Source organism: Ovis aries, chromosome 5 (genome assembly GCF_016772045.2).
Source record: "Ovis aries strain OAR_USU_Benz2616 breed Rambouillet chromosome 5, ARS-UI_Ramb_v3.0, whole genome shotgun sequence".
Classification (NCBI taxonomy): domain Eukaryota; kingdom Metazoa; phylum Chordata; class Mammalia; order Artiodactyla; family Bovidae; genus Ovis; species Ovis aries.
This window is the reverse complement of record NC_056058.1, coordinates 7,381,005-7,405,580: the sequence shown is the minus strand read 5'-3', so window position 1 is coordinate 7,405,580 and position 24,576 is coordinate 7,381,005. Positions and strand designations below refer to the sequence as shown.

Genomic DNA, 24,576 nt, shown 5'->3' with positions numbered 1-24,576 from the left:
TTTATTATTATTATTTTACTTTACAATTTGTATTGGTTTTGCTACACATCAACATGAATCCGCCATGGGTGTACAGGTGTTTGTTTGTAGACGTTTCGATAGCAGCCATTCTGACCGGTGTGAGATGGTACCTCATTGTGGTTTTGATTTGCATTTCTCTGATAATGAGTGATGTTGAGCATCTTTTCATGTGTTTATTAGCCATCTGTATGTCTTCTTTGGAGAAATGTCTGTTCAGTTCTTTGGCCCAGTTTTTGATTGGGTCATTTGTTTTTCTGGAATTGAGCTGTAGGAGTTGCTTGTATATTTTTGAGATTAATTCTTTTGTTAGTTGCTTCATTTGCCATTATTTTCTCCCATAATAGGTTGAAGGCTGCCTTTTCACCATGCTTATAGTTTCCTTCATTGTGAAAAAGCTTTTAAGTTTAATTAGGTCAGGAAGCCAACAGTTAGAACTGGACATGGAACAACAGACTGGTTCCAAATAGGAAAAGTACGTCAAGGCTGTATATTGTCACCCTGCTTATTTAACTTATATGCAGAGTATATCATGAGAAACACTGGACTGGAAGAAGCACAAGCTGGAATCAAGATTGCTGGCAGAAATATCAATAACCTGAGATATGCAGATGACACCACCCTTATGGCAGAAAGTGAAGAGGAACTAAAAAGCCTCTTGATGAAAGTGAAAGAGGAGAGTGAAAAAGTTGGCTTAAAGCTCAACATTCAGAAAACAAAGATCATGGCATCTGGTTCCATCACTTCATGGGAAATAGATGGGGAAACAGTGGGAACAGTGTCAGACTTTATTTTGGGGGGCTCCAAAATCACTGCAGATGGTGACTGCAGCCATGAAATTAAAAGACTCTTACTCCTTGGAAGGAAAGTTATGGCCAAGCTAGATAGCATATTGAAAAGCAGAGACATTACTTTGCCGACTAAGGTCCGTCTAGTCAAGGCTATGGTTTTTCCTGTGGTCATGTATAGATGTGAGAGTTGGACTGTGAAGAAAGCTGAGCGCCGAAGAATTGATGCTTTTGAACTGTGGTGTTGGAGAAGACTCTTGAGAGTCCCTTGGACTGCAAGGAGATCCAACCAGTCCATTCTAAAGGAGATCGGTCCTGGGTGTTCACTGGAAGGACTGATGCTAAAGCTGAAACTCCAGTACTTTGGCCATCTCATGCGAAGAGTTGACTCATTGGAAACGACTCTGATGCTGGGAGGGATTGCGGGCAGGAGGTAAAGGGGACGACAGAGGATGAGATGGCTGGATGGCATTGCCGACTTGATGGACGTGAGTTTGAGGGAACTCCAGGAGTTGGTGATGGACAGGGAGGCCTGGCGTAGTGCAATTCATGGGGTCGCAAAGAGTCAGACACGACTGAGTGACTGAACTGAACTGAACTGATGCCCCATTTGTTTATTTTTGCTTTTATTTCCAGTATTCTGTGAGGTGGGTCATACAGGATCCTGTTGTGATTTATGTCAGCGAGTGTTTTGCCTATGTTTTCTTCTAGGAGTTTTATAGTCTCTGGTCTTATGTCTAGATCTTTAATCCATTTTGAATTTACTTTTGTGTATGGTGTTAGAAAGTGTTCTAGTTTCATTCTTTTACAAGTGGTTGACCAGTTTTCCCAGCACCACTTGTTAAAGAGATTGTTGTTAATCCATTGTATATTCTTGCCTCCTTTGCCAAAGATAAGGTGTCTGTAGGTATGTGGATTTATCTCTGGGCTTTCTATTTTGGTCAATTGATCTATATTTCTGTCTTTGTGCCAGTACCATACTGTCTTAATGACTGCAGCTTTGTAGTATAGCCTGAAGTCAGGCAGGTTGATTCCTCCAGGTCCATTCTTCTTTCTCAAGATTGCTTTGGCTATTCGAGGTTTTTTGTATTTCCATACAAATTGTGAAATTATTTTAGTTCTGTGAAAAATACTGTTGGTAGCTTGATAGGAGTTGCATTGAATCTATAGATTGCTTTGAGTAGTGTACTCAATTTTCACTATACTAATTCTTTATGGGCTTCCCTGGTGGCTCAGAGGTTAAAGCGTCTGCCTGCAATGTGGGAGACCTGAGTTCGATCCCTGGGTCGGGAAGATCCCCTGGAGAAGGAAATGGCAACCCACTCCAGTATTCTTGCCTGGAGAATTCCATGGATGGAAGAGCCTGGTGGGCTACAGTCCACGTGAACATGTTATATTTCTCCATCTATTTGTGTCCTCTTTGATTTCTTTCATCATTGTTTTATAGTTTTCTATATATAGGTCTTTTGTTTCCTTAGGTAGATTTATTGCTAAGTATGTTATTCTTTTCATTGCAATGGTGAATGGAATTGTTTCCTTAATTTCTCTTTCTGTTTTCTTGTTGTACTGTATAGGAATGCAAGGGATTTCTCTGTGTTAATTTTATATCCTGCAACTTTACTATATTCATTGATTAGTTCTAGTAATTTTCTGGTGGAATCTTTAGGTTTTCTATATAGAGGATCATGTCATCTGCAAACAGTGAAAGTTTTACTTCTTCTTTTCCAATCTGGATTCCTTTTATTTCTTTTTCTTCTCTGATTGCTGGGGCTAAAACTTCCAAAACTATGTTGAACAGTAGTGGTGAGAGTGGGCACCCTTGTCTTGTTCCTGACTTTAAGGGAAATGCTTTTAATTTTTCATCCTTGAGAATAATGTTTGCTGAGGGTTTGTCATATATAACTTTTATTATGTTGAGGTATGTTCCTCTATTCCTGCTTTCTGGAGGGTTTGTATCATAAATGGATGTTGAATTTTGTCAAAGGCTTTCTCTGCATCTATTGAGATAATCATATGGTTTTTTATCTTTCAATTTGTTAAAGTGGTGTATTACATTAATTGATTTGCAGATATCAAAGAATCCTTGCATCCCTGGGATAAAGAACACTTGGTCATGATGTACGATCTTCTTTATATGTTGTTGGATTTTGTTTGCTAGGATTTTGTTAAGGATATTTGCATCTATGTTCATCAGTGATATTGGATTGTAGTTTTCTTTTTTGTGGCATATTTGTCTGGTTTTGGTATTAAGATGATGATGGCCTCATAGAATGAGTTTGGAAGTTTACCTTCCTCTGCAATTTTCTGGAAGAGTTTGAGGAGGATAGGTGTTAGCTCTTCTCTAAATTTTTGGTAGAATTCAGCTGTGAAGCCATCTGGACCTGGGCTTTTGTTTGCTGGAAGATTTCTGATTACAGTTTCAATTTCCATGCTTGTGATGGGTCTGTTAGATTTTCTGTTTCTTCCTGGTTCAGTTTTGGAAATTTATGCTTTTCTAAGAATTTGCCCACTTCTTCCAAGTTGTCCATTTTATTGGCATATAGTTGCTGATAGTAGTCTCTTATGATCCTTTGTATTTCTGTGTTGACTGTTGTGATTTCTCCATTTTCATTTCTAATTTTGTTGATTTGATTCTTCTCCCTCATTTCTTGATGAGTCTGGCTAATGGTTTGTCAATTTTATTTATCTTCTCAAAGAAACAGCTTTTAGCTTTGTTGATTTTTGCTATGATCTCTTTTGTTTCTTTTGCATTTATTTCTGCCTTAATTTTAAAGATTTATTTCCTTCTACTAGCCCTAAGCTTCTTCATTTCTTCCTTTTCTAGTTGCTTTAGGTGTAGAGTTAGGTTATTTATTTGACTTTTTTCTTGTTTCTTGAGATAATCCTGTATCGCTATGAACCTTTCCCTTTGCATGCTTTGACAGTGTCCCATAGGTTTTGGGTTGTTGTGGTTTCATTTTCATTCATTTCTATGCATATTTTGACTTCTTTTTTGATTTATTCTGTGATTTGTTGGTTATACAGGAGCATGTTGTTTAGCCTCCATATGCTGGAATTTTTAATAGTTTTTTTTTCCCCTGTAATTGACTTCTAATCTTACTGCATTGTGATTAGAAAAGATGCTTGGAATGATTTTAAGTTTTTTGAATTTATCAAGGCTAGATATATGGCCCAGGATGTGATCTATCCTGGAGGAGGTTCCAGGTGCACTTGAGAAAAAGGTGAAATTCATTGTTTTGGGGTGAAATGTCCTATAAATATCAATTAGTTCTAACTGGTCTATTATATCATTTACAGTTTGTGTTTCCATGCTAATTTTCTGTTTAGTTAATCTCTCCATAGGTGTGAGTGGGGTATTAAAGTCTCCCACTTTTATTGTGCTACTGTTAATTTCCCCTTTCATACTTGTTAGCATTTGCCTTACATATTGCGGTGCTCCTATGTTGGGTGCATGTATATTTATAATTGTTATATCTTTTTCTTGGATTGATCCTGTGATCATTATGTAGTGTTTTTCTTTGTCTCTTTTCACAGCCTTTATTTAAATGTCTATTTTATCTGATATGAGTATTGCTACTCCTGCTTTCTTTTGGTCTCTATTTGCATGGAATATCTTTTTCCAGCCCTTCACTTTCAGTCTGTATGTGTCCCTTGTTCTGAGGTGGGTCTCTTGTAGACAATATATATATAGGGGTCTTGTTTTTGTATCCATTCAGCCAGTCTTTATCTTTTGGTTGGGGCATTCAACCCATTTACATTTAAGGTAATTATTGATAAGTATTATCCCATTGCCATTTACTTTGTCATTTTGGGTTTGAGTTTATACACCTTTTCTGTGTTTCCTGTCTAGAGAAGGTCCTTTAGCATTTGTTGAAGAGCTGGTTTGGTGGTGCTGAATTCCCTCAGCTTTTGCTTGTCTGTAAAGCTTTTGATTTCTCCTTCATAGTTGAATGAGATCCTTGCTGGGTACAGTAATCTGGGTTGTGGGTTTTTCCTCTTATATCACTTTAAGTATGTCCTGCCAATCCCTTCTGGCCTGAAGAGTTTCTATTGAAAGATCAGCTGTTATCCTTATGGGAATCTCCTTGAGTGTTATTTGTTGCTTTTCCCTTGCTGCTTTGTGTTTGATCTTTGTTAATTTGATTAATATGTGTCTTGGGGTGTTTTGCCTTGGGTTTATCCTGTTTGGGACTCTCTGGGTTCTTGGACTTGTGTAACTATTCCTTCCCCATTTTAGGGAAGTTTTCAACTATTATCTCCTCAAGTATTTTCTCATGGCCTTTCTTTTTGTCTTCCGGGACTCCTATGATTCGAAGGTCGGGTTGTTTGACATTGTCCCAGAGGTCTCTGAGGTTGTTCTCCTTTCTTTTCATTCTTCTTTCTCTTTTCCTCTCTGCTTCATTTATTTCCACCATTCTGTCTTCTACCTCACTTATCCTATTCTCTGCCTCAGTTATTCTACTGTTGGTTCCCTCCAGAGTGTTTTTGATCTCATTTATTGCATTATTCATTATATATTGACTCTTTTTATTTCTTCTAGGTCCTTGTTAAACATTTCTTGCATCGTCTCAATCCTTGTCTCTAGGCTATTTATCTATAACTCCATTTTGTTTTCAAGATTTGGGATTATTTTTGCTATCATTATTCTGAATTCTTTTTCAGGTAGACTCCCTACCTACTCCTCTTTTGTTTGGTTTGGTGGGCATTTATCATGTTCCTTTACCTGCTGAATATTTCTCCGCCTTTCCATCTTGTTTAGATTGCTGTGTTTGGGGTGGCCTTTCTGTATTCTGGCAGTTTGTGGTTCCTGTTTATTGTGGAGATTCCTCCCTTTGGGTGGGGTTGGATGAGTAGCTTGTCAAATTGCCTGGTTAGGGTAGCTTGTGTTGGTGCTCTGGTTGGTGGAGCTGGATTTCTTGTCTATAGAGTGCCATGAAGTGTCCAGTAGTGAGTTTTGAGATGTCTATGGGTTTGGTGTGACTTTGGGCAGCCTGTATATTAAAGCTCAGGGTTATATTCATGCTTTGCTGGAGGATTAGAGTGGTATGTCTTGCTCTGGAACTTGTTTGCTCTTGGGCGGAGCTTGGTTTCAGTGTAGGTATGGAGGCTTTTGGATGAGCTTTTGTTGATTAATGTTCCCTGGAGTCAGGAGTTCTCTGGTGTTCTCAGGTTTTGGATTTAAGCCTCCTATCTGGTTTCAGTCTTATTCTTTTAGTAGCCTCAAGACTTCTCCATCCATACAGCACTGATGATAAAACATTTAGGTTAATGGAGAAAAGATTCTGCACAATGAGGGACACTTAGAAAGGTTGGCTAGGTTACATGGAGAAGAGAAGAGAGAGGAGGGAGATAGAGGTGACCAGGAGGAGAAGAGGGGGAATCAAAAGTGGGGAGAGAGCAGTCTAGCCAGTAATCAAATCTCTATGTGCTCTCCACAGCCTGGAACAGCCAGAGAGGTTCATGGAGATACATAGAGAAGAGAAGAGGGAGGAAGACTATAGAGATGATCAGGAGGAGAAGAGAGGGGTCAAAAGGAGAGAGACAAATCTTGCCAGTAATCAGTTCCCTAAGTGTTCTCCACAGCATGGAATACCCAAAGAGATTCACAGAGTTGGGTAGAGAAGAGAAGGGGGAGGGAGGAGATAGAGGTGACCAAGGGGAATGAAAGTAATGTCAAAAGGGAAGAGGGCAATCAAGCCAGTAATCACACTCCTAAGTAAAAATGGGTACTGAAGATTAGGTTCTTAAAGGTACAATATTGATAACAAATATCAAAAAACAAAGTTTAAAAAACTAGAGAGGTTAGACTGTCAAAAATACAATGTTAAAAAAACAAACAAAACAAAATCACAAAGATTATAAAAAATATATATGAAGTTTGCTTTAAAAATAGGGTCTTTTTTTGCAAGGTAATAGAAGGTTATAAAAATGAAAATTTAAGGAGTAATAGAGGATTTAAAAATAAAAAAATTTAAAAAATGATAATAGTAAAAATATATCTAGGTATTTCTCTGGAGTTGGGCAGTGTAGGGTCAGTTCAGTTTCAGATAGTTCTTTGTTCCTGCTTATACTTCTCAACATCTGTAGGCCCCTTCCAATGTAGTTGGTGCTAACTACAGTGTTTTAATCTGTTGCACCTGTCTCTTCCAAAGCGGGTCCCTCTGTTTATTTTAGCTTCTTCTGTTTGCAAGTCTCTTCAGTGTCTTATTTCCACCCTGACACAAGGGGGGCGAAGGTGGTCACTTATTTAGGTCCACTTGTTCAGTTTTGCTGTGGGGAGGGAGGAACACTGCAAACAAATATCACTGGCATGTGTGGGCATGCTCGCAGTGTCTGAGCCACACTGGGTTTGCCCCTGCTCACGGTGTGTGTGCCATCCCAGTATACACTGCTCAGGCTCCAGGTTGCTCTAAAGTCGAGTTCAGTTGCTCAGTCGTGTCCGACTCTTTGTGACCCTATGAATCGCAGCACGCTAGGCCTCCCTGTCCATCACCAACTCCCGCAGCTTGCTCAACTCATGTCCATCGAGTCGGTGATGCCATCCAGCTATCTCATCCTCTGTCATCCCCTTTACCTCCTGCCCCCAATCCCTCCCAGCATCAGAGTCGTTTCCAAGGAGTCAACTCTTCTCATGAGGTGACCAAAGATTGGAGTTTCAGCTTTAGCATCATTCCTTCCAAAGAAAACCCAGGACTGATCTTTTTTTTTTTGGAAAGGATCATGTGATACCTGCATTCCCAAACATAGAATGTCATTCTCCCAGCTATTATAAAACAGTGCTGTGATGAACATTGGGGTACATGTGTCTCTTTCAATTCTGGTTTCTCGGTGTGTATGCCCAGCAGTGGGATTGCTGGGTCATAAGGTAGTTCTAGTGGCTGTACTAGTTTGCATTCCCACCAACAGTGTAGGAGGTTCCTTTTCTCCACACCCTCTCCAGCATTTATTGCTTGCAGATTTTTGGATCACAGCCATTCTGACTGGTGTGAAGTGGTACCTCATTGTGGTTTTGATTTGCATTTCTCTAATAATGAGTGATGTTGAGCATCTTTTCATGTGTTTGTTAGCCATCCGTATGTCTTCTTTGGAGAAATGTCTATTTTAGTTCTTTTATTTTTGATTCATTTTGCTATTAGGTCTCCCCATTTTTGTTTTATTCTTTTATTTCTTCTCATCATTTTATAGGACTGATCTTCTTTCGAATGGACTGGTTGGATCTCCTTGCAGTCCAAGGACTCTCAAGAGCTTTTGACTAGATGGACCTTAGTCGGCAAAGTAATGCCTCTGCTTTTCAATATGCTGTCTAGCTTGGTCATAACTTTTCTTCCAAGGAGTAAGCGTTTTTTAATTTCATGGCTGCAGTCACCATCTGCAGTGATTTTGGAGCCCACCAAAATAAAGTCTGACACTGTTCCCACTGTTTCCCCATCTATTTCCCATGAAGTGATGGAACCAGATGCCATGATCTTTGTTTTCTGAATGTTGAGCTTTAAGCCAACTTTTTCACTCTCCTCTTTCACTTTCATCAAGAGGCTTTTTAATTCCTCTTTGCTTTCTGCTATAAGGGTGGTATCATCTGCATATCTGAGGTTATTGATATTTCTCCCGGCAATCTTGATTCCAGCTTGTGCTTCCTCTAGCCCAGTGTTTCTCATGATATACTCTGCATATAAGTTAAATAAGCAGGGTGACAATATATAGCCTTGATGTACTCCTTTTCCTATTTCCAACCAGTCTGTTGTTCCATGTCCAGTTCTAACTGTTGCTTCCTGACCTGCATACAGATTTCTCAAGAGGCAGGTCAGGTGGTCTGTATTCCCATCTCTTTCAGAATTTTCCACAGTTTATTGTGATCCACACACTCAAAGGCTTTGGCATAGTCAATGAAGCAGAAATAGATGTTTTCTGGAACTCTCTTGCTTTTTCCATGATCCAGCGGATGTTGGCAATTTGATCTCTGGTTCCTCTGCCTTTTCTAAAACCAGCTTGAACATCTGGAACTTCACGGTTCACGTATTGCTGAAGTCTGGCTTGCAGAATTTTGAGCATTACTTTACTAGCGTGTGAGATGAGTGCAATTGTGTGGTAGTTTGAGCATTCTTTGGCATTGCCTTTCTTTGGGATTGGAATGAAAACGGACCTTTTCCAGTCCTGTGGCCACTGCTGAGTTTTCCAAATTTGTTGGTATATTGAGTGCAGCACTTTCACCGCATCATCTTTCAGGATTTGAAATAGCTCAATTGGAATTCCATCACCTCCACTAGCTTTGTTCATAGTGATGCTTTCTTTCTTTCTTTCTTTTTTTTCTCTTTATTTTTTACTTTACAATTCTGTATTGGTTTTGCCATACATTGACATGAATCTGCCATGGATGTACATGAGTTCCCTATCCTGAACCCCTCTCCCACCACCCTCCCCATATCATCTCTCTGGGTCATCCCAGTGCACCAGCCCCAAGCATCCTATATCCTGTATCGAACCTAGACTGGTGATTCATTTCTTACATGATAGTATACATGTTTCAATGCCATTCTCCCAAATCATCCCACCCTCTCCCACAGAGTCCAAAAGACTGTCCTATACACCTGTGTCTCTTTTGCTGTCTTGCATACAGGGTCATCATTACCATCTTTCTAAATTCCATATATATGTGTTAGTATACTGTGTTGGTGTTATTTTTTTTTTCCTGGCTTACTTCACTCTGTATAATAGGCTCCAGTTTCATCCACCTCATTAGAACTGATTCAAATGTATCCTTTTTAAAGGCTGAGTAGTACTCCATTGTGTATTTGTACCACAGCTTTCTTATCCATTCATCTGCTGATGGACATTCTAGGTTGCTTCACTGTCCTGGCTATTATAAACAGTGCTGCGATGAACATTGGGGTACACGTGTCTCTTTCAATTCTGGTTTCCTCGGTGTGTATGCCCAGCAGTGGGATTGCTGGGTCATAAGCAGTTCTGTTTCCAGTCTTTTAAGGAATCTCCACACTGTTCTCCATAGTGGCTGTACTAGTTTGCATTCCCACCCACAGTGTAAGAGGGTTCCCTTTTCTCCACACTCTCTCCAGCATTTATTGTTTGTAGACTTTTGGATCGCAGCCATTCTGACTGGTGTGAAATGGTACCTCATTGTGGTCTTGATTTGCATTTCTCTGATAATGAGTGATGTTGAGCATCTTTTCATGTATTTGTCAGCCATCTGTATGTCTTCTTTGGAGAAATGTCTATTTAGTTTTTGGCTCACTCTTTGATTGGGTAATTTATTTTTCTGGAATTGAGCTGCATAAGTTGCTTGTATCTTTTTGAGATTAGTTGTTTGTCAGTTGCTTTTTTTGCTGTTACTTTCTCCCATTCTGAAGGCTGTCTTTTCACCTTGCTTATAGTTTCCTTTGTTGTGCAGAAGCTTTTAATTTTAATTAGATCCCATTTGTTTATTTTTGCTTTTGTTTCCAGTATTCTGGGAGGTGGATCATAGAGGATCCTGCTGTGGTTTATGTCGGAGAGTGTTTTGCCTATGTTCTCCTCTAGGAGTTTTATAGTTTCTGGTCTTACATTTAGATCTTTAATCCATTTTGAGTTTATTTTTGTGTGTGGTGTTAGAAAGTGATCTAGTTTCATTCTTTTACAAGTGGTTGACCAGTTTTCCCAGCACCACCTATTAAAGAGATTGTCTTTACTCCATTGTATATTCTTGCCTCCTTTGTCGAAGATAAGGTGCCCATATATGTGTGGATTTATCTCTGGGCTTTCTATTTTGTTCCATTGATCTATATTTCTGTCTTTGCGCCAGTACCATACTGTCTTGATGACTGTGGCTTTGTAGTAGAGCCTGAAGTCAGGCAGGTTGATTCCTCCAGTTCCATTCTTCTTTCTCAAGATTGCTTTGGCTATTTGAGGTTTTCTGTATTTTCATACAAATCTTGAAATTATTTATTCTAGCTCTGTGAAAAATACCTCTGGTAGCTTGATAGGGATTGCATTGAATCTGTAGATTGCTTTGGGTAGTATATTCATTTTCACTATATTGATTCTTCCGATCCATGAACATGGTATATTTCTCCATCTATTAGTGTCCTCTTTGATTTCTTTCATCAGTGTTTTATTGTTTTCTATATATAGGTCTTTAGTTTCTTTAGGTAGATATATTCCAAAGTATTTTATTCTTTTCGTTGCAGTGGTGAATGGAATTGTTTCCTTAATTTCTCTTTCTGTTTTCTCATTGTTAGTGTATAGGAATGCAAGGGATTTCTGTGTGTTGATTTTATATCCCACAACTTTACTATATTCACTGATTAGCTCTAGTAATTTTCTGGTGGAGTCTTTAAGGTTTTCTATGTAGAGGATATGTCATCTGCAAACAGTGAGAGTTTGACTTCTTTTCCAATTTGGGTTCCTTTTATTTCTTTTTCTGCTCTGATTGCTGTGGCCAAAACTTCCAGAACCATGTTGAATAGTAGTGGTGAGGTTGGGCACCCTTGTCTTGTTCCTGACTTTAGGGGAAATACTTTCAATTATTCACCATTGAGGATAATGTTTGCTGAGTGTTTGTCATATATAGCTTTTATTATGTTGAGTTATGTTCCTTCTATTCCTGCTTTCTGGAGAGTTTTTAGCATAAATGGATGTTGAATTTGTCAAAGGGTTTCTCTGCATCTATTGAGATAATCATATGGCTTTTATTTTTCAATTTGTTAATGTGGTGAATTACATTGATTGATTTGCGGATATTGAGGAATCCTTGCATCCCTGGGATAAAGCCCACTTGGTCATGGTGTATGATCTTTTTAATGTGTTGTTGGATTCTGATTGCTAGAATTTTGTTAAGAATTTTTGCATCTACGTTCATCAGTGATATTGGCCTATAGTTTTCTTTTTTTGTGGCATCTTTGTCAGGTTTTGGTATTAGGGTGATGGTGGCCTCATAGAATGAGTTTGGAAGTTTACCTTCCTCTGCAATTTTCTGGAAGAGTTTGAGGAGGATAGGTGTTAGCTCTTCCCTAAATTTTTGGTAGAATTCAGCTGTGAAGCCATCTGGTCCTGGGCTTTTGTTTGCTGGAAGATTTCTGATTACAGTTTCAATTTCTGTGCTTGTGATGGGTCTGTTAAGATTTTCTATTTCTTCCTGGTTCAGTTTTGGAAAGTTGTACTTTTCTAAGAATTTGTCCATTTCTTCCACGATGTCCATTTTATTGGCATATAATTGCTGATAGTAGTCTCTTATGATCCTTTGTATTTCTGTGTTGTCTGTTGTGATCTCTCCATTTTAATTTCTAATTTTATTGGTTTTATTTTTCTCCCTTTGTTTCTTGATGAGTCTGGCTAATGGTTTGCCAATTTTATTTATCCTTTCAAAGAACCAGCTTTAGGCTTTGTTGATTTTTGCTATGGTCTCTTTTGTTTCTTTTGCATTTATTTCTGCCCTAATTTTTAAGATTTCTTTCCTTCTACTAATCCTGAGGTTTTCCATTTCTTCCTTTTCTAGTTGCTTTAGGTGTAAAGTTAGGTTATTTATTTGACTTTTTTCTTGTTTCTTGAGGTATGCCTGTAATGCTATGAACTTTCCCCTTAGCACTGCTTTTATAGTGTCCCACAGGTTTTGGGTTGTTGTGTTTTCATTTTCATTAATTTGTATGCATATTTTGATTTCTTTTTTGATTTATTCTGTAATTTGTTGGTTATTCAGAAGCGTGTTGTTCAGCCTCCATATGTTGGAATTTTTAATAGTTTTTCTCCTGTAATTGAGATCTAATCTTAATGCATTATGGTCAGAAAAGATGCTTGGAATGATTTCAATTTTTTTTGAATTTATCAAGGTTAGATTTATGGCCCAGGATGTGATCTATCCTGGAGAAGATTCCGTGAGCACTTGAGAAAAAGGTGAAATTCATTGTTTTGGGGTGAAATGTCCTATAGAGATCAATTAGTTCTAACTGGTCTATTGTATCATTTAAAGTTCGTGTTTCTTTGCTAATTTAATGTTTAGTTGATCTGTCCATAAGTGTGAGTGGGGTATTAAAGTCTCCCACTATTATTGTGTTATTGTTAATTTCCCCTTTCATACTTGTTAGCATTTGTCTTACATATTGTGGTGCTCCTATGTTGGGTGCATATATATTTATAATTGTTATATCTTCTTCTTGGATTGATCCTTTGATCATTATGTAGTGGCCTTCTTTGTCTCTTTTCACAGCCTTTGTTTTAAAGTCCATTTTATCTGATATGAGTATTGCTCTCCTGCTTTCTTTTGGTCTCTACTTGCATGGAATATCTTTTCCTAGCCCTTCACTTTCAGTCTGTATGTGTCCCTTGTTTTGAGGTGGGTCTCTTGTAGACAACATATATAGGGGTCTTGTTTTTGTATCCATTCAGCCAGTCTTTGTCTTTTGGTTGGGACATTCAACCCATTTACATTTAAGGTAATTATTGATAAGTATGATCCTGTTGCCATTTACTTTATTGTTTTGGGTTTGGGTTTATACACCCTTTTGTGTTTCCTGTCTAGAGAAGATCCTTTAGCATTTGTTGGAGAGCTGGTTTGGTGGTGCTGAATTCTCTCAGCTTTTGCTTGTCTGTAAAGCTTTTGATTTCTCCTTCATATTTGAATGAGACCCTTGCTGGGTACAGTAATCTGGGCTGTAGGTTATTTTCTCTCATCACTTTAAGTATGTCCTGCCATTCCCTCCTGGCCTGAAGAGTTTCTATTGAAAGACCAGCTGTTATCCTTATGGGAATCCCCTTGTGTGTTATTTGTTGTTTTTCCCCTGCTGCTTTTAATATTTGTTCTTTGTGTTTGATCTTTGTTAATTTGATTAATATGTGTCTTGGGGTGTTTTGCCTTGAGTTTTTCCTGTTTGGGACTCTCTGGATTTCTTGGACTTTGGTGATTATTTCCTTCCCCATTTTAGGGAAGTTTTCAACTATTATCTCCTCAAGTATTTTTTCATGGTCTTTCTTTTTGTCTTCTTCTTCTGGGACTTCTATAATTCTAATGTTGGAGCGTTTCATATTGTCCTGGAGGTCTCTGAGATTGTCCTCATTTCTTTTAATTCATTTTTCTTTTTTCCTCTCTGATTCATTTATTTCTACCATTCTATCTTCTATTTCACTAATCCTATCTTCTGCCTCCATTATTCTACTATTTGTTGCCTCCAGAGTGTTTCTGATCTCATTTATTGCATTATTCATTATATATTGACTCTTTTTTATTTCATCTAGGTCCTTGTTAAACTATTCTTGCATCTTCTCAATCCTTATCTCCAGGCTATTTATCTGTGATTCCATTTTGATTTCAAGATTTTGGATCATTTTCACTATCATTATTCGGAATTCTTTATCAGGTAGAGTCCCTATCTCTTCCTCTTTTGTTTGGTTTGGTGGGCATTTCTCCTGTTCCTTTACCTGCTGAGTATTCCTCTGTCTCTTCATCTTGTTTATATTGCTGCGTTTGGGGTGGCCTTTCTGTATTCTGGCAGTTTGTGGAGTTCTCTTTATTATGGAGTTTCCTCACTGTGGGTGGGGTTGTATCAGTGGCTTGTCAAGGTTTCTTGGTTAGGGAAGCTTGTGTCGGAGTTCTGGTGGCTGGAGCTGGATTTCTTCTCTCTGGAGTGCAATGAAGTGTCCAGTAATGAGTTATGAGATGTCAATGGTTTTGGAGTAACTTTGAGCTGCCTGTATGTTGAAGCTCAGGGGTGTGTTCCTGTGTTGCTGGAGAATTTGCGTGGTATGTCTTTCTCTGGACCTTGTTGGCCCTTGGGTGGTGCTTGGTTTCAGTGTAGATATGGAGGCATTTGATCAGCTCCTATAGATTTATGTTCCCTGGAGTCAGGAGTTCTCTGATGTTCTCAGGATTTGGACTTAAGCCTCCTGCTTCTGGTTTTCAGTTTTATTTTTATAGTAGCCTCAAGACTTCTCCATCTATACAGCACCAATGATAAAACATCTAGGTTAAAGATGAAAAGTTTCTCCACATTGAGGGACACCCAGAGAGGTTCACTGAGTTACATGGAGAAGAGAAGAGGGAGGGGGAGTTAGAGGTGACTGGAATGAGATGAGGTGGGATCAAAAGAGGAGAGAACAAGCTATCCAGTAATCACTTCCTTATGTGCACTCCACTGTCTGGACCACTCAGAGATGTTCACTGAGTTATACAGAGAAGAGGAGAGGGAGGAAGGAGACAGAGGTGGCCAGGAGGATAAATGAGGGAAATGAAAAGGAGAGAGACAGATCCAGCCAGTAACCAGTTCCCTAAGTGTTCACCACTGTCTGGAACCCACAGAAATTCAGAGTTGGGTAGAGAAGAGAAGAGAAGGGGGAGGGAGGAGACAGAGGCAACCTGGTGGAGAAAAAGGAGAATCCAAAGGAGGAGAGAGCGGTCAAGCCAGTAATCTCACTCTCAAGTAAAAATGGGTACTGAAGATTGGGTTTTTAAAGGTACAAAATTGATAACAAATACCAAAAACAAAGATTAAAAATCTAGAGTAGAGGTTGGATTTTCAAAAATACAATATTAAAGAAAAGAAGAAGAGGAGGAAAAAAAACAAAGTCACAAGAATTATTAAACAACAACAACAACGACACAAAAAAATATGGTGTTTGCTTTAAAAATAGGTCTTTTTTTTGAAAAGTAATAGTAGGTTATAAAAATAAAAGTTAAAGGAGAAATAGAGGACTTAAAAATTTAAAAATGTTAAAAAAAAGAAGAAAAAGAAAAGAAAAAACAAACAAACAAAAAGAATGATCATAAAATTAGTAAAGGTATATCTGGGACTTTCTCTGGTGTTGTTGTGGGCAGTGTGGGGGTCAGTTCAGTTTCGGATAGTTCCTTGGTGTGGCTTATATTTCTCAAGATCTATAGGCCCCTTCCTATGTAGTCGGTACTAACGACAGGGTTTTAATCTATTGCACCTGTCGCTTCCAAGGCGGTTCCCTCTGTTTTAGCTTCTTCTGTTTGCTGGTCTCTTCAGTGTCTGTTTTCCGCCCTGACACAAGGCGGGCGGTGGTGGACACTTTTTTAGGCTCACTTGTTCAGTCGTGCTGTGGGGAGGGAGGGACACTGCAAACAAATAACACTGGCATGTGCTCGCAGTGTCTCAGCCACGCTGGGCCTGCCCCTGCTCACGGCGCAGGTGACTTCCCTGCCCACACTGCTCAGGCTCTAGGTTGCTCTGCCAGGAGCCGTCTGAGGCCGGCCCTGGGCTGCATGCACCTCCCAGGTCTAAGCCACTCAGGCTCAGGCACTCAGGTAGTCCTCAGAGGTGCAGACTCGGTTGGGCCTGCGTTTTGTGCCCTTCCCAGGTCTGAGTAGCTCAGGTGTTTGGCGAGAGCGGTCGCTGCGACTTATCATCTTTCCCGTCCCTGCTGCTCAGTTTTCTGGGTGTACAACTGGTGCCCCTTCTTAGGCGGATGGTGACTGTCCAGAACCCCAAGAACTCTTAGTTAGCGAAGAAGCTAGCTTGCAGTTTGGTAGTTAATGTCTCTCTGGGGCTGTGATTGCCCCCTTCCGGCTCTTCCGGCTCTGGCTGCCTGTCACCGGAGGGGGATGGTCTGTAGCTGGCTAATTCTGTTCCATCCTTTGTTCTGTGCACGGTCCTGGTGGTGTCTTCTGTTAGAGCTTTTTGCATGGTAGCTATCCCACAGTCTGTAGCTGGCTAATTCTGTTCCATCCTTTGTTTTGCTCTGGTGTCTTCAGCTCATGGTAGCTATCCCACAGTCTGGTATGCTAGCCCAAGCACTGCTCTGGGCACTCAGCATTCTGGCCCTGCACTGCAGCCCCGCTGCCCCAGTGGCTAGTGGCAGGTGCAGGCATCTCCACTGCTTCTCCGCTGGGGGAGTTACTACTGGGCTCGTAATCTGTTGGTTTTAATTATTTATTTATTTTTCCTCCCTGTTCTGTTGCCCTCTGTGCTTCCAAGGCTCGCCACAGACTCGGCAGCAAGAGTGTTTCCTGGTGTTTGGAAACTTCTCTCTTTTAAGACTCCCTTCCTGGGACAGAGCTCCCTCCCTATCTCTTTTCTCATCTTTTACATTTTTTCCTACCTGTTTTTGAAGACAATGATCTCCTTTTCTGGGTGCCTGATGTCCTCTGCCAGCATTCAGAAGTTGTTTTGTGAAACTTACTCAGCGTTGAAATGTTCTTTTGATGGATTTGTGAGGGAGAAAGTGGTCTCCCCATCCTATTCCTCTGCCATCTTAGGACCGCTGCCCCATAGTGATGCTAAGACCCACTTGACTTCACATTCCAGGATGTCTGGCTCTAGGTGAGTGATCATACCATCGTGATTATCTTGGTCGTGAAGCTCTTTTTTGTACAGTTCTTCTGTGTATTCTTGCCACCTCTTCTTAATATCTTCTGCTTCTGTTCAGTCCATACCATTTCTGTCCTTTATCGAGCCCATCTTTGCATGAAATGTTCCCTTGGTATCTCTAATTTTCTTGAAGAGATCTCTAGTCTTTCCCATTCTGTTCTTTTCCTCTATCTCTTTGCATTGATCACTGAGGAAGGCCTTCTTATCTCTTCTTGCTATTCTTTGGAATTCTGCATTCTAAAGCAGGCCCTGGGTTGTGTGCAGTTCCCAGGTCTAAGCCGCTCAGGTTCAGGTTCTTGAGTACTCCACAAAGACACAGACTTGGTTGGGCCTGCATTTTGTGCCCTTCCCAGGTCCGAGCAGCTCAGGTGACAGGTGCTTGGCGAGCGCACTCTCCTTAGGTGGGCGGTGTGTCTTATCACCTCCCCCATCCCAGATGCCTGGTTTCCTGGGTTCGCAGTGAGAACGCCCTCTCAGGTGTGCTGTGTATCTCTTCTGGGGAGCTGATCTCTGGCTATGACCCTCCTGATGGATGTCAACTGTCCAGGATCCCAGGAAGACTTGGTTGGCAACTGGGAGCCTATTTGCAGTTTGGTAGGGGATGCCATCTCTGGGGCTGAGTTTGCCCCTTTCCAGCTCTAGCTGCTGCCTGCCTGCCTCCCTGCTTCCCGTGGGGGATGGGCTGTTCTGCTGGTGGCTAGCTCTCCTCTGGTATTTGCTCAGTCCTTTGTTGTGTGAGTGGCCTGGCAGTGCCTTAGGTTAGGGCTTTTCGCGGGAAAGTTCTCTCTCTCTTTCTCTCTCTCTCTCTCTGGCTATCCCACAGTTTGGGTTGCTATCTCAAGTTAGCTCCCTCAGATTGCCCTCAGGGTATTCAGGCCCAGTCCTTACCCTAAGCAATGCAGCCCGCACCTCCCTGTTCAGCCCCCACTTGCTGGTGGTGGATGCGAGAGTCTGGGCTACTTCTCTGCTGGGAGTTGCCATTAGGCACATAATTTGTGGGTTTGTTATTTATTTATTTTTCCTCCCAGTTATGTTTCCCTCTGAGATTCCAAAACTCCCCACAGACCCGCTAGTGAGAGGGTTTCCTGGTGTTTGGAAACTTCTTTTTTATGACTCCCTCCCCGGGACGGATCTCTGTCCCTAACTCTTTTGTCTCTTTATCTTCCATATTTTGTCCTACCTCCTTTTGAAGACAATTGAGCTGCCTTTCTGGGTGCCTGGTGTCCTCTGCCAGCGTTCAGAAGTTGTTTTGTGGAATTTTCTCAGTGTTCAAATGTTCTTTCGATGAATTTGTGGGGGAGAAAGTGGTCTCCCTGTCCTATTCCTCCGCCATCTTAGTCCAGGGATTTTTCTGCTGGGGCAGAGAGGAAAGTAGGTAAGGCTTGATAGTAAAACAGTGAATATGAATTCACCACTCTGGGTGTAGGTAGTGAACAGTGCCAGGCCAAGGAGGTATCTTCTGCAAAGGCCAGGAGTGAGCCTGAGTTTGGAAGTAAAAGTGCTTGATAGTTGTGAAATATACAGTGTGAGTATCAAAGGGGCTCCCAGTAATCTGGAATTTGTAATGGAAGCTCTTCTTTAAATGTTTTGAAAGTCATGTTAAGAATTTTTAAGGAATCAGTTCAAGTCCTTTAGGGAGCCAATATTGGATAAAAGATAGAAATGGGCAGGTATGCCACAATTAAGGAAAAGTCAAGTTGGGCAGAAATGGTCAGTCAGGCACTAGTGTGCCCAGTCATTGACTGTGAGCTGCCTAGGAAAGTGCGAACTTGGCTTGAATGCTACAGCAGAGCCCAGAGACCATATAGCTGGAGGCTGTCAGCTGACAGCTCTCCTTATAGCTCTCCAGCAGGTTCTATCTTGAAGGGAGATCCATGACTAATGCAGGAGGGCAATGGGGAGCCTTGGGAGATATTTGAGCAGGGGAGGGGCAGGTCAGATATGAGTATTAGAAATATCTCTTAGTAGGGACTTTTTTGGTGGTCCGGTGGTTAAGAATCCACCTTCCAATGCAAGGGACATGGGTTTGATCCCTGGTTAGGGAACTAAGATCCCATGTGCCACGAGGTCAATGCAGCCAAAAATAAATCTTTTTTAAAAAGAAAGAAATATCTCTTTGCAGCTACAGGGGCAAACTGGAGGGGGTGAGCTGTAGTCTGGGGATCCAGGGAAAGATTCTGGGCCAAGGACTGAAGGATGGAGAGGAAGTATAGGACTAGAGAAAGGAAGTCATGCCCTCAACTTCAAGGTTTTGCTCAGCATAGCAGTCCTGTAAGGTGGAAAAATGTTTTTGTGCTTCCCCCAACTTCAAAAAATTATGCACTTGGTTAAAATCCAAACAGCAGGCGTGAAAGGATTTATAATGAACTTAAGCCTCCCATCAGCCCCACCCCTAGCTTTATTGAGACGTAATCAATGTATAACATTATGTACATTTTAGGTGCACAACATGACCTGATGTATGTATATATCACAAAATGATTACAGTAGGGTAGTTAACACATCCACCACCTCATATAAACCTCTGTCATATGCCAGTGTCCCAATCCCATTCCATCCTTCAATGGTTTCCTGTGTCCTTCCGGACATTGTTCAGTCTGTCCCTACGTTTATTGGTTTTTCTTTTTCCTCTGCTAATGACTTTATTCATGAATCTATAATGGAACTCAAAATAGCAAAGAACGTGAAAAACTTCAGATTAATATTCATCAACCAAATATATCAAAGAATACATTTATTTTTTTATATAATTAACAAAACCTCTAAAATGCACATGCGAGAACACAAATATTCCTCATTTTGTGGAATTTCAAAGTAATGAAGATCTGGTTAACACAGTTGGCCAGAATAGCCCTTTGTACTGCATATCCAGGATGCTCCCATCACATTACTCAACAAACATCTTTGTGTATGTGTCTTTATTTACCTGTCTTAGAAGCTCTCTGAATCTACCCAGGAGCCAGCTTGCTGGGCTGTAAAAGACACATTGCCTTTCCTTGACAATGCTGATGCCCTCTGCTTGGTGGTCTCTGTCCACACCTCCTCATTTCAGTGCCCAACACTCCAGCCGCACAACCTCAGCCACTCCTTCCCATTACCCACCCTGTGAATTCTTGACTCAAACAGATGTGAAGTTTGACATTAAAAGATGCTTGCTCCTTGGAAGAAAAGTTATGACCAACCTAGACAGCATATTAAAAAGCAGAGACATTACTTTGCCAAAAACGGTCTAGTCAAAGCTATGGTTTTTCCAGTAGTCATGTATGGATGTGAGAGTTGGACTATAAAGAAAGCTGAGCACTGAAGAATTGATGCTTTTGAACTGTGGTGTTGGATAAGACTCTTGAGAGTCTCTTGGACAGCAAGGAGATCCAACAAGTCCATCCTAAAGGAAATCAGTCCTGAATATTCATTGGAAGGACTGATGCTGAAGCTGAAACTCCAATACTTTGGCCACCTGATGCAAAGAACTGACTCATTTGAAAAGACCCTGATGCTGGGAAAGGTTGAAGGTGGGAGGAGAAGGGGATGACAGAGGATGAGATGGTTGGATGCCATCACCGACTCGATGGACATGAGTTTGAGTGAACTCCAGGAGCTGGTGCTGGACAGGGAAGCCTGGTGTGTTGCAGTCCATGGGGTCACAAAGAGTTGGACACAACTGAGCAACTGAACTGAACTGAACGTCTATTTTCTATGTAATTGCCCTTTTTCTGATACCAGTTATTTTGAGCATCTCTTCGTTTGAAATCTCAGTGTTTGAAATTCCATGAATTCCTAGATCATGTCCTCTGCTTATTTTTCTCCCAGAGCCCTGCCACCTCTCTTGTTGATTTGTGGGAATTCCATGTATATTCAAGATATTTTTCTAGACCTATATATTTATTGCATATATCTCATCTGTAATAAATGTTAATTTGGTCCCCTGGTATGTTTTATTAACTAGAAGAGCTCCTTAATTCTGTGCATATTTATCCATTTCCTTTTGTCTTCCAGTCTGTACTTTTGGGATTTTAAGAATTCTTTCCTACACCTAGATCATGAAGATATCTCCTATATTGTCTTCTAATATTATGGCTTTACCTTTCACATATAAGAGATTACACTTTGTGTATATGTATATATTTAAAAATTCATTTATTTATTTGGCTGTATTGGGTCTTAGTTTCAGCACACAGAATCTTAGTTCTCCAATTAGGAATTGAACCCACATCCCCTGCATTGCAAAGTGGATTCTTAACCACTGGACCACCAGGGAAGTCCCCACTCTGTATATTGAGTAGATGAGGACTTAATTCTTAAAAAAAATTTTTTTTTTTTTGGTAGAGCCACAGGGCTTGTCCCACAAGGGCTTGTCTCAATTCCTGGACCAGGGTTTGAACTCAGGCCCCCTGCAGTACAAGTGCAGAGTCCCAACCACTACACTGCCAGGAAATTCCCGAGGATTTAGGTCTGTTCCTACATCACCACTTGTCTGAATACCTTCTACCAATGATCCATCCACTGCTCAAGGGTTTACAGGGCCTCCTTTCTAGATGCCATTTTCACCAACTCATGTTGATCTCCTAGTTCTCTATTCTGTTCCATGGATCTGTTTTACTGTTCTTGCGACAATACCATGCTTTTTAAAAATTACTACATTTTTGTAATAGTTCTTAATATCTGGTAGGTTGGGTTCTTCTGTGTGTGTTCAGTTGCTTCAGTCATGTCTGACTCTTTGTGACTCGATGGACTGTAGCCAGCCAGCCTCCTCTGTCCATGGGATTCTCCAGGCAGGAATACTGAAGTGGATTGCCATATCTGCCTCTAGGGGAATCTTCCCAACCTAGGGATTGAACCCACGTCTCTTAGGTTTCCTTTATTGGCAGACAGGTTCTTTACCACTAGCACCACATGGGAAACCTTGGGTTCTTCTTTTTTCTTTTATTTTCTTCTTCTTTTTAAAAAAATTTAAATTGGAGGATAGTTGCTTTACAATGTTGTGTTGGTTTCTGCCGTACAACAATGTGAATCAGATATCTATCTATCTATCTATCTATCTATCTATCTATCTATCTATATATGCCCTCCCTCCCACCCCCGATCCCACCCCTCCTAGGTCATTGCAGAGCATCAGGCTGGGCTCCTTGTGTTATACAGCAGCTTCCCAATGGCTATCTCTTTTACCCATGGTACTGTATATGTGTCAGTGCTACTCTCTCAATTCTTCCCATCCTCTCCTTGCCCCACTGTGTCTACAAGTCCATCCCCTATATCTGCATCTCTATTCTGGGCCTGCAAATAGGCTCATCAGTACCATTTTTCTAGACCCCATGCATGCGTGCATGCTAAGTTACTTCAGTCATGTCTGGCTCTTTGCGACCCTTTGGACTGTAGCCCACTAGGCTCCTCTGTCCATGGGATTCTCCAGGCAAGAATACTGGAGTGGGTTGCCATGCCCTCCTCCAGAGGATCTTCCAGACCCAGGGATTGAACCTGAGTTTCTTATGTCTCCTGCATTGGCAGGAGGGTTCTTTATCACTAACACCACCTGGGAAGCCTCCTAGATCCCGTATCGATCTTCTGTTTTCAAATTGACCTAGCTCTTGATGAACTCCAGTTCTTTCAAATTGAAGATTACCAAGTGCCCCCCCCCCCAACCAACTAGATTTTTATTTAATTACATTGAATATGCTGATTAATTTAGAAAGATTTGACACCTTAACAATATTAGGTTGGTTCACTCTACAGCGTGGAGTAGAACTTACTCAAATAAACTTATAAATCCATTATAGAGACTTTTTTTTGCATTGTAAACTAATTATAAACTTCAAAAAGCTAATACATTAACACTTTAAAGGGTATACTGGGAGTGTTGTGCTTTGCTCAGAAATTCGTCTAAAAATATCAGGCTGTTTTCTTCTATTAATAGTAACTTGAAATATTGATATCCTAATTCTTAAATCTTTGGTTCATCTGGAATTAATTTTGTTATAGCAGTGAGAGTCAGAGGAAGGTGGAAAGAGGGTCTTTAGGGCAGTAAGAGGGCTAGGGGTGTGTCTCTGTTTTTACTCCCTGGATAATTGTCTGGGGGTTGCTTAGGGACGACCTGGCCCAGTTGCCCTTCCTGACCATGTGCATCAAGGAGAGTCTGCGTTTGCATCCCCCAGTAGCGGTCATCTCTCGCCGCTGTACCCAAGACGTTGCGCTTCCAGACGGCCGAGTCATCCCCAAAGGTACTCAAAACAATGGGTGTGAGGGAGGCTGGTGGTCCCATCAGCTGAGACCTTGACCTGACCACTGTCTCCTCTGCCATAGGGAACATCTGTGTCATCAGCATCTTTGGGATTCATCACAACCCATCGGTCTGGCCAGACCCTGAGGTGCTGCCCTCCACTGGGAAAATCAAACACTCCTCCACTCTGTTCACATCTGGGGGTGTCCAGGTATCCTGAGATGTCCCACCCAGTAGCCCTGCCTCTCTCTGTCCTCCAGGTATTCAACCCCTTCCGCTTTGATCCAGAAGCCCCCCAGAAGAGATCACCTCTGGCTTTCATTCCCTTTTCGGCAGGGCCCAGGTAAGGCCAGCTGGTGTGTGAGGTAGGGATGGTTTGAGGATGGTGCAGGGGCTCAGGGAACATGCAAGCCCACGTGGAGGGGATGTCTCAGACACCTTTAGCCTCCCTGTCCATCCCTGAAGAGGGGAGGGGTGTCCCAGTTAGTTTCTGGGCATGGTGGAACATGATAGGGTTTCCCAGCACAGTCGGAGCCCTCACTTAACGCCCACAGGAACTGCATCGGGCAGACATTTGCCATGAACGAGATGAAGGTGGCGCTGGCGCTCACCCTACTGCGGTTCCGCATCCTGCCCGATGAGGAGGAGCCACGCAGAAAGCCAGAGCTGATCCTGCGCGCGGAGGGCGGACTTTGGCTGCAGGTGGAGCCACTGAACACAGGCCAGTAATGACCCATCATCACCTTCTATCCTGCGATCCACCCTGACCACAGACACCTCACTGCAGATCCCCAGGAATAAAATTGTGCTGTGGGGTCTGTCCCAGTCTCATCGAGAGCCAGCAGGGGGCGCTTGGGCCCTGGGAGGACCCAGGCGGGTGGGCGTGGCTGTGAACGTGGGAGGCGGGATGGAAGGTGAGGGTGGGGGCTTGGAGGCGGATATTGGTATGATACCTGGAGCTCCATCTTGGGTCTTGAGGACAAGACTACTCTTTAGCGAAGGGTGGAGCAGAGAGATAGATGCAATCAGGGTCATATGACCCACTGATCCACCACTCTCCCACTGCAAAGGTTGCCATCCTAGTCTGCTGTTTACTAGTTGTTTGGTTTGGGGAAACTCGTTTATTTTCCTTTATTACATAATAGCAGCCTCTTAATTGTGATGTTGCGGAGATTTGTAAGTGAGCATGTGTCAAATGACTGACGATATTTGGTAAGCATCAGTACTCAATAAAGGTTAATTTCCTCTC

The 24,576-nt window shown here is 41.5% G+C and overlaps 1 protein-coding gene across 3 annotated transcripts in view; it reads left to right on the top strand.

The window, feature by feature from the left end:
* The window catches only part of LOC106990140 (cytochrome P450 4F6-like), a 42,378-nt gene extending 17,802 nt beyond the window's left edge, over window positions 1-24,576 (top strand). For all 3 annotated transcript variants that reach the window (XM_060416252.1, XM_015095773.3, XM_027979078.3), the window contains 4 exons: window positions 23,195-23,328; window positions 23,411-23,475; window positions 23,588-23,670; window positions 23,882-24,576. In XM_060416252.1, coding sequence (XP_060272235.1) covers window positions 23,195-23,328; window positions 23,411-23,475; window positions 23,588-23,670; window positions 23,882-24,056 — 457 coding nt within the window. In that variant the 3' untranslated portion in view covers window positions 24,057-24,576. The remainder of the gene's footprint in view (window positions 1-23,194; window positions 23,329-23,410; window positions 23,476-23,587; window positions 23,671-23,881) is intronic.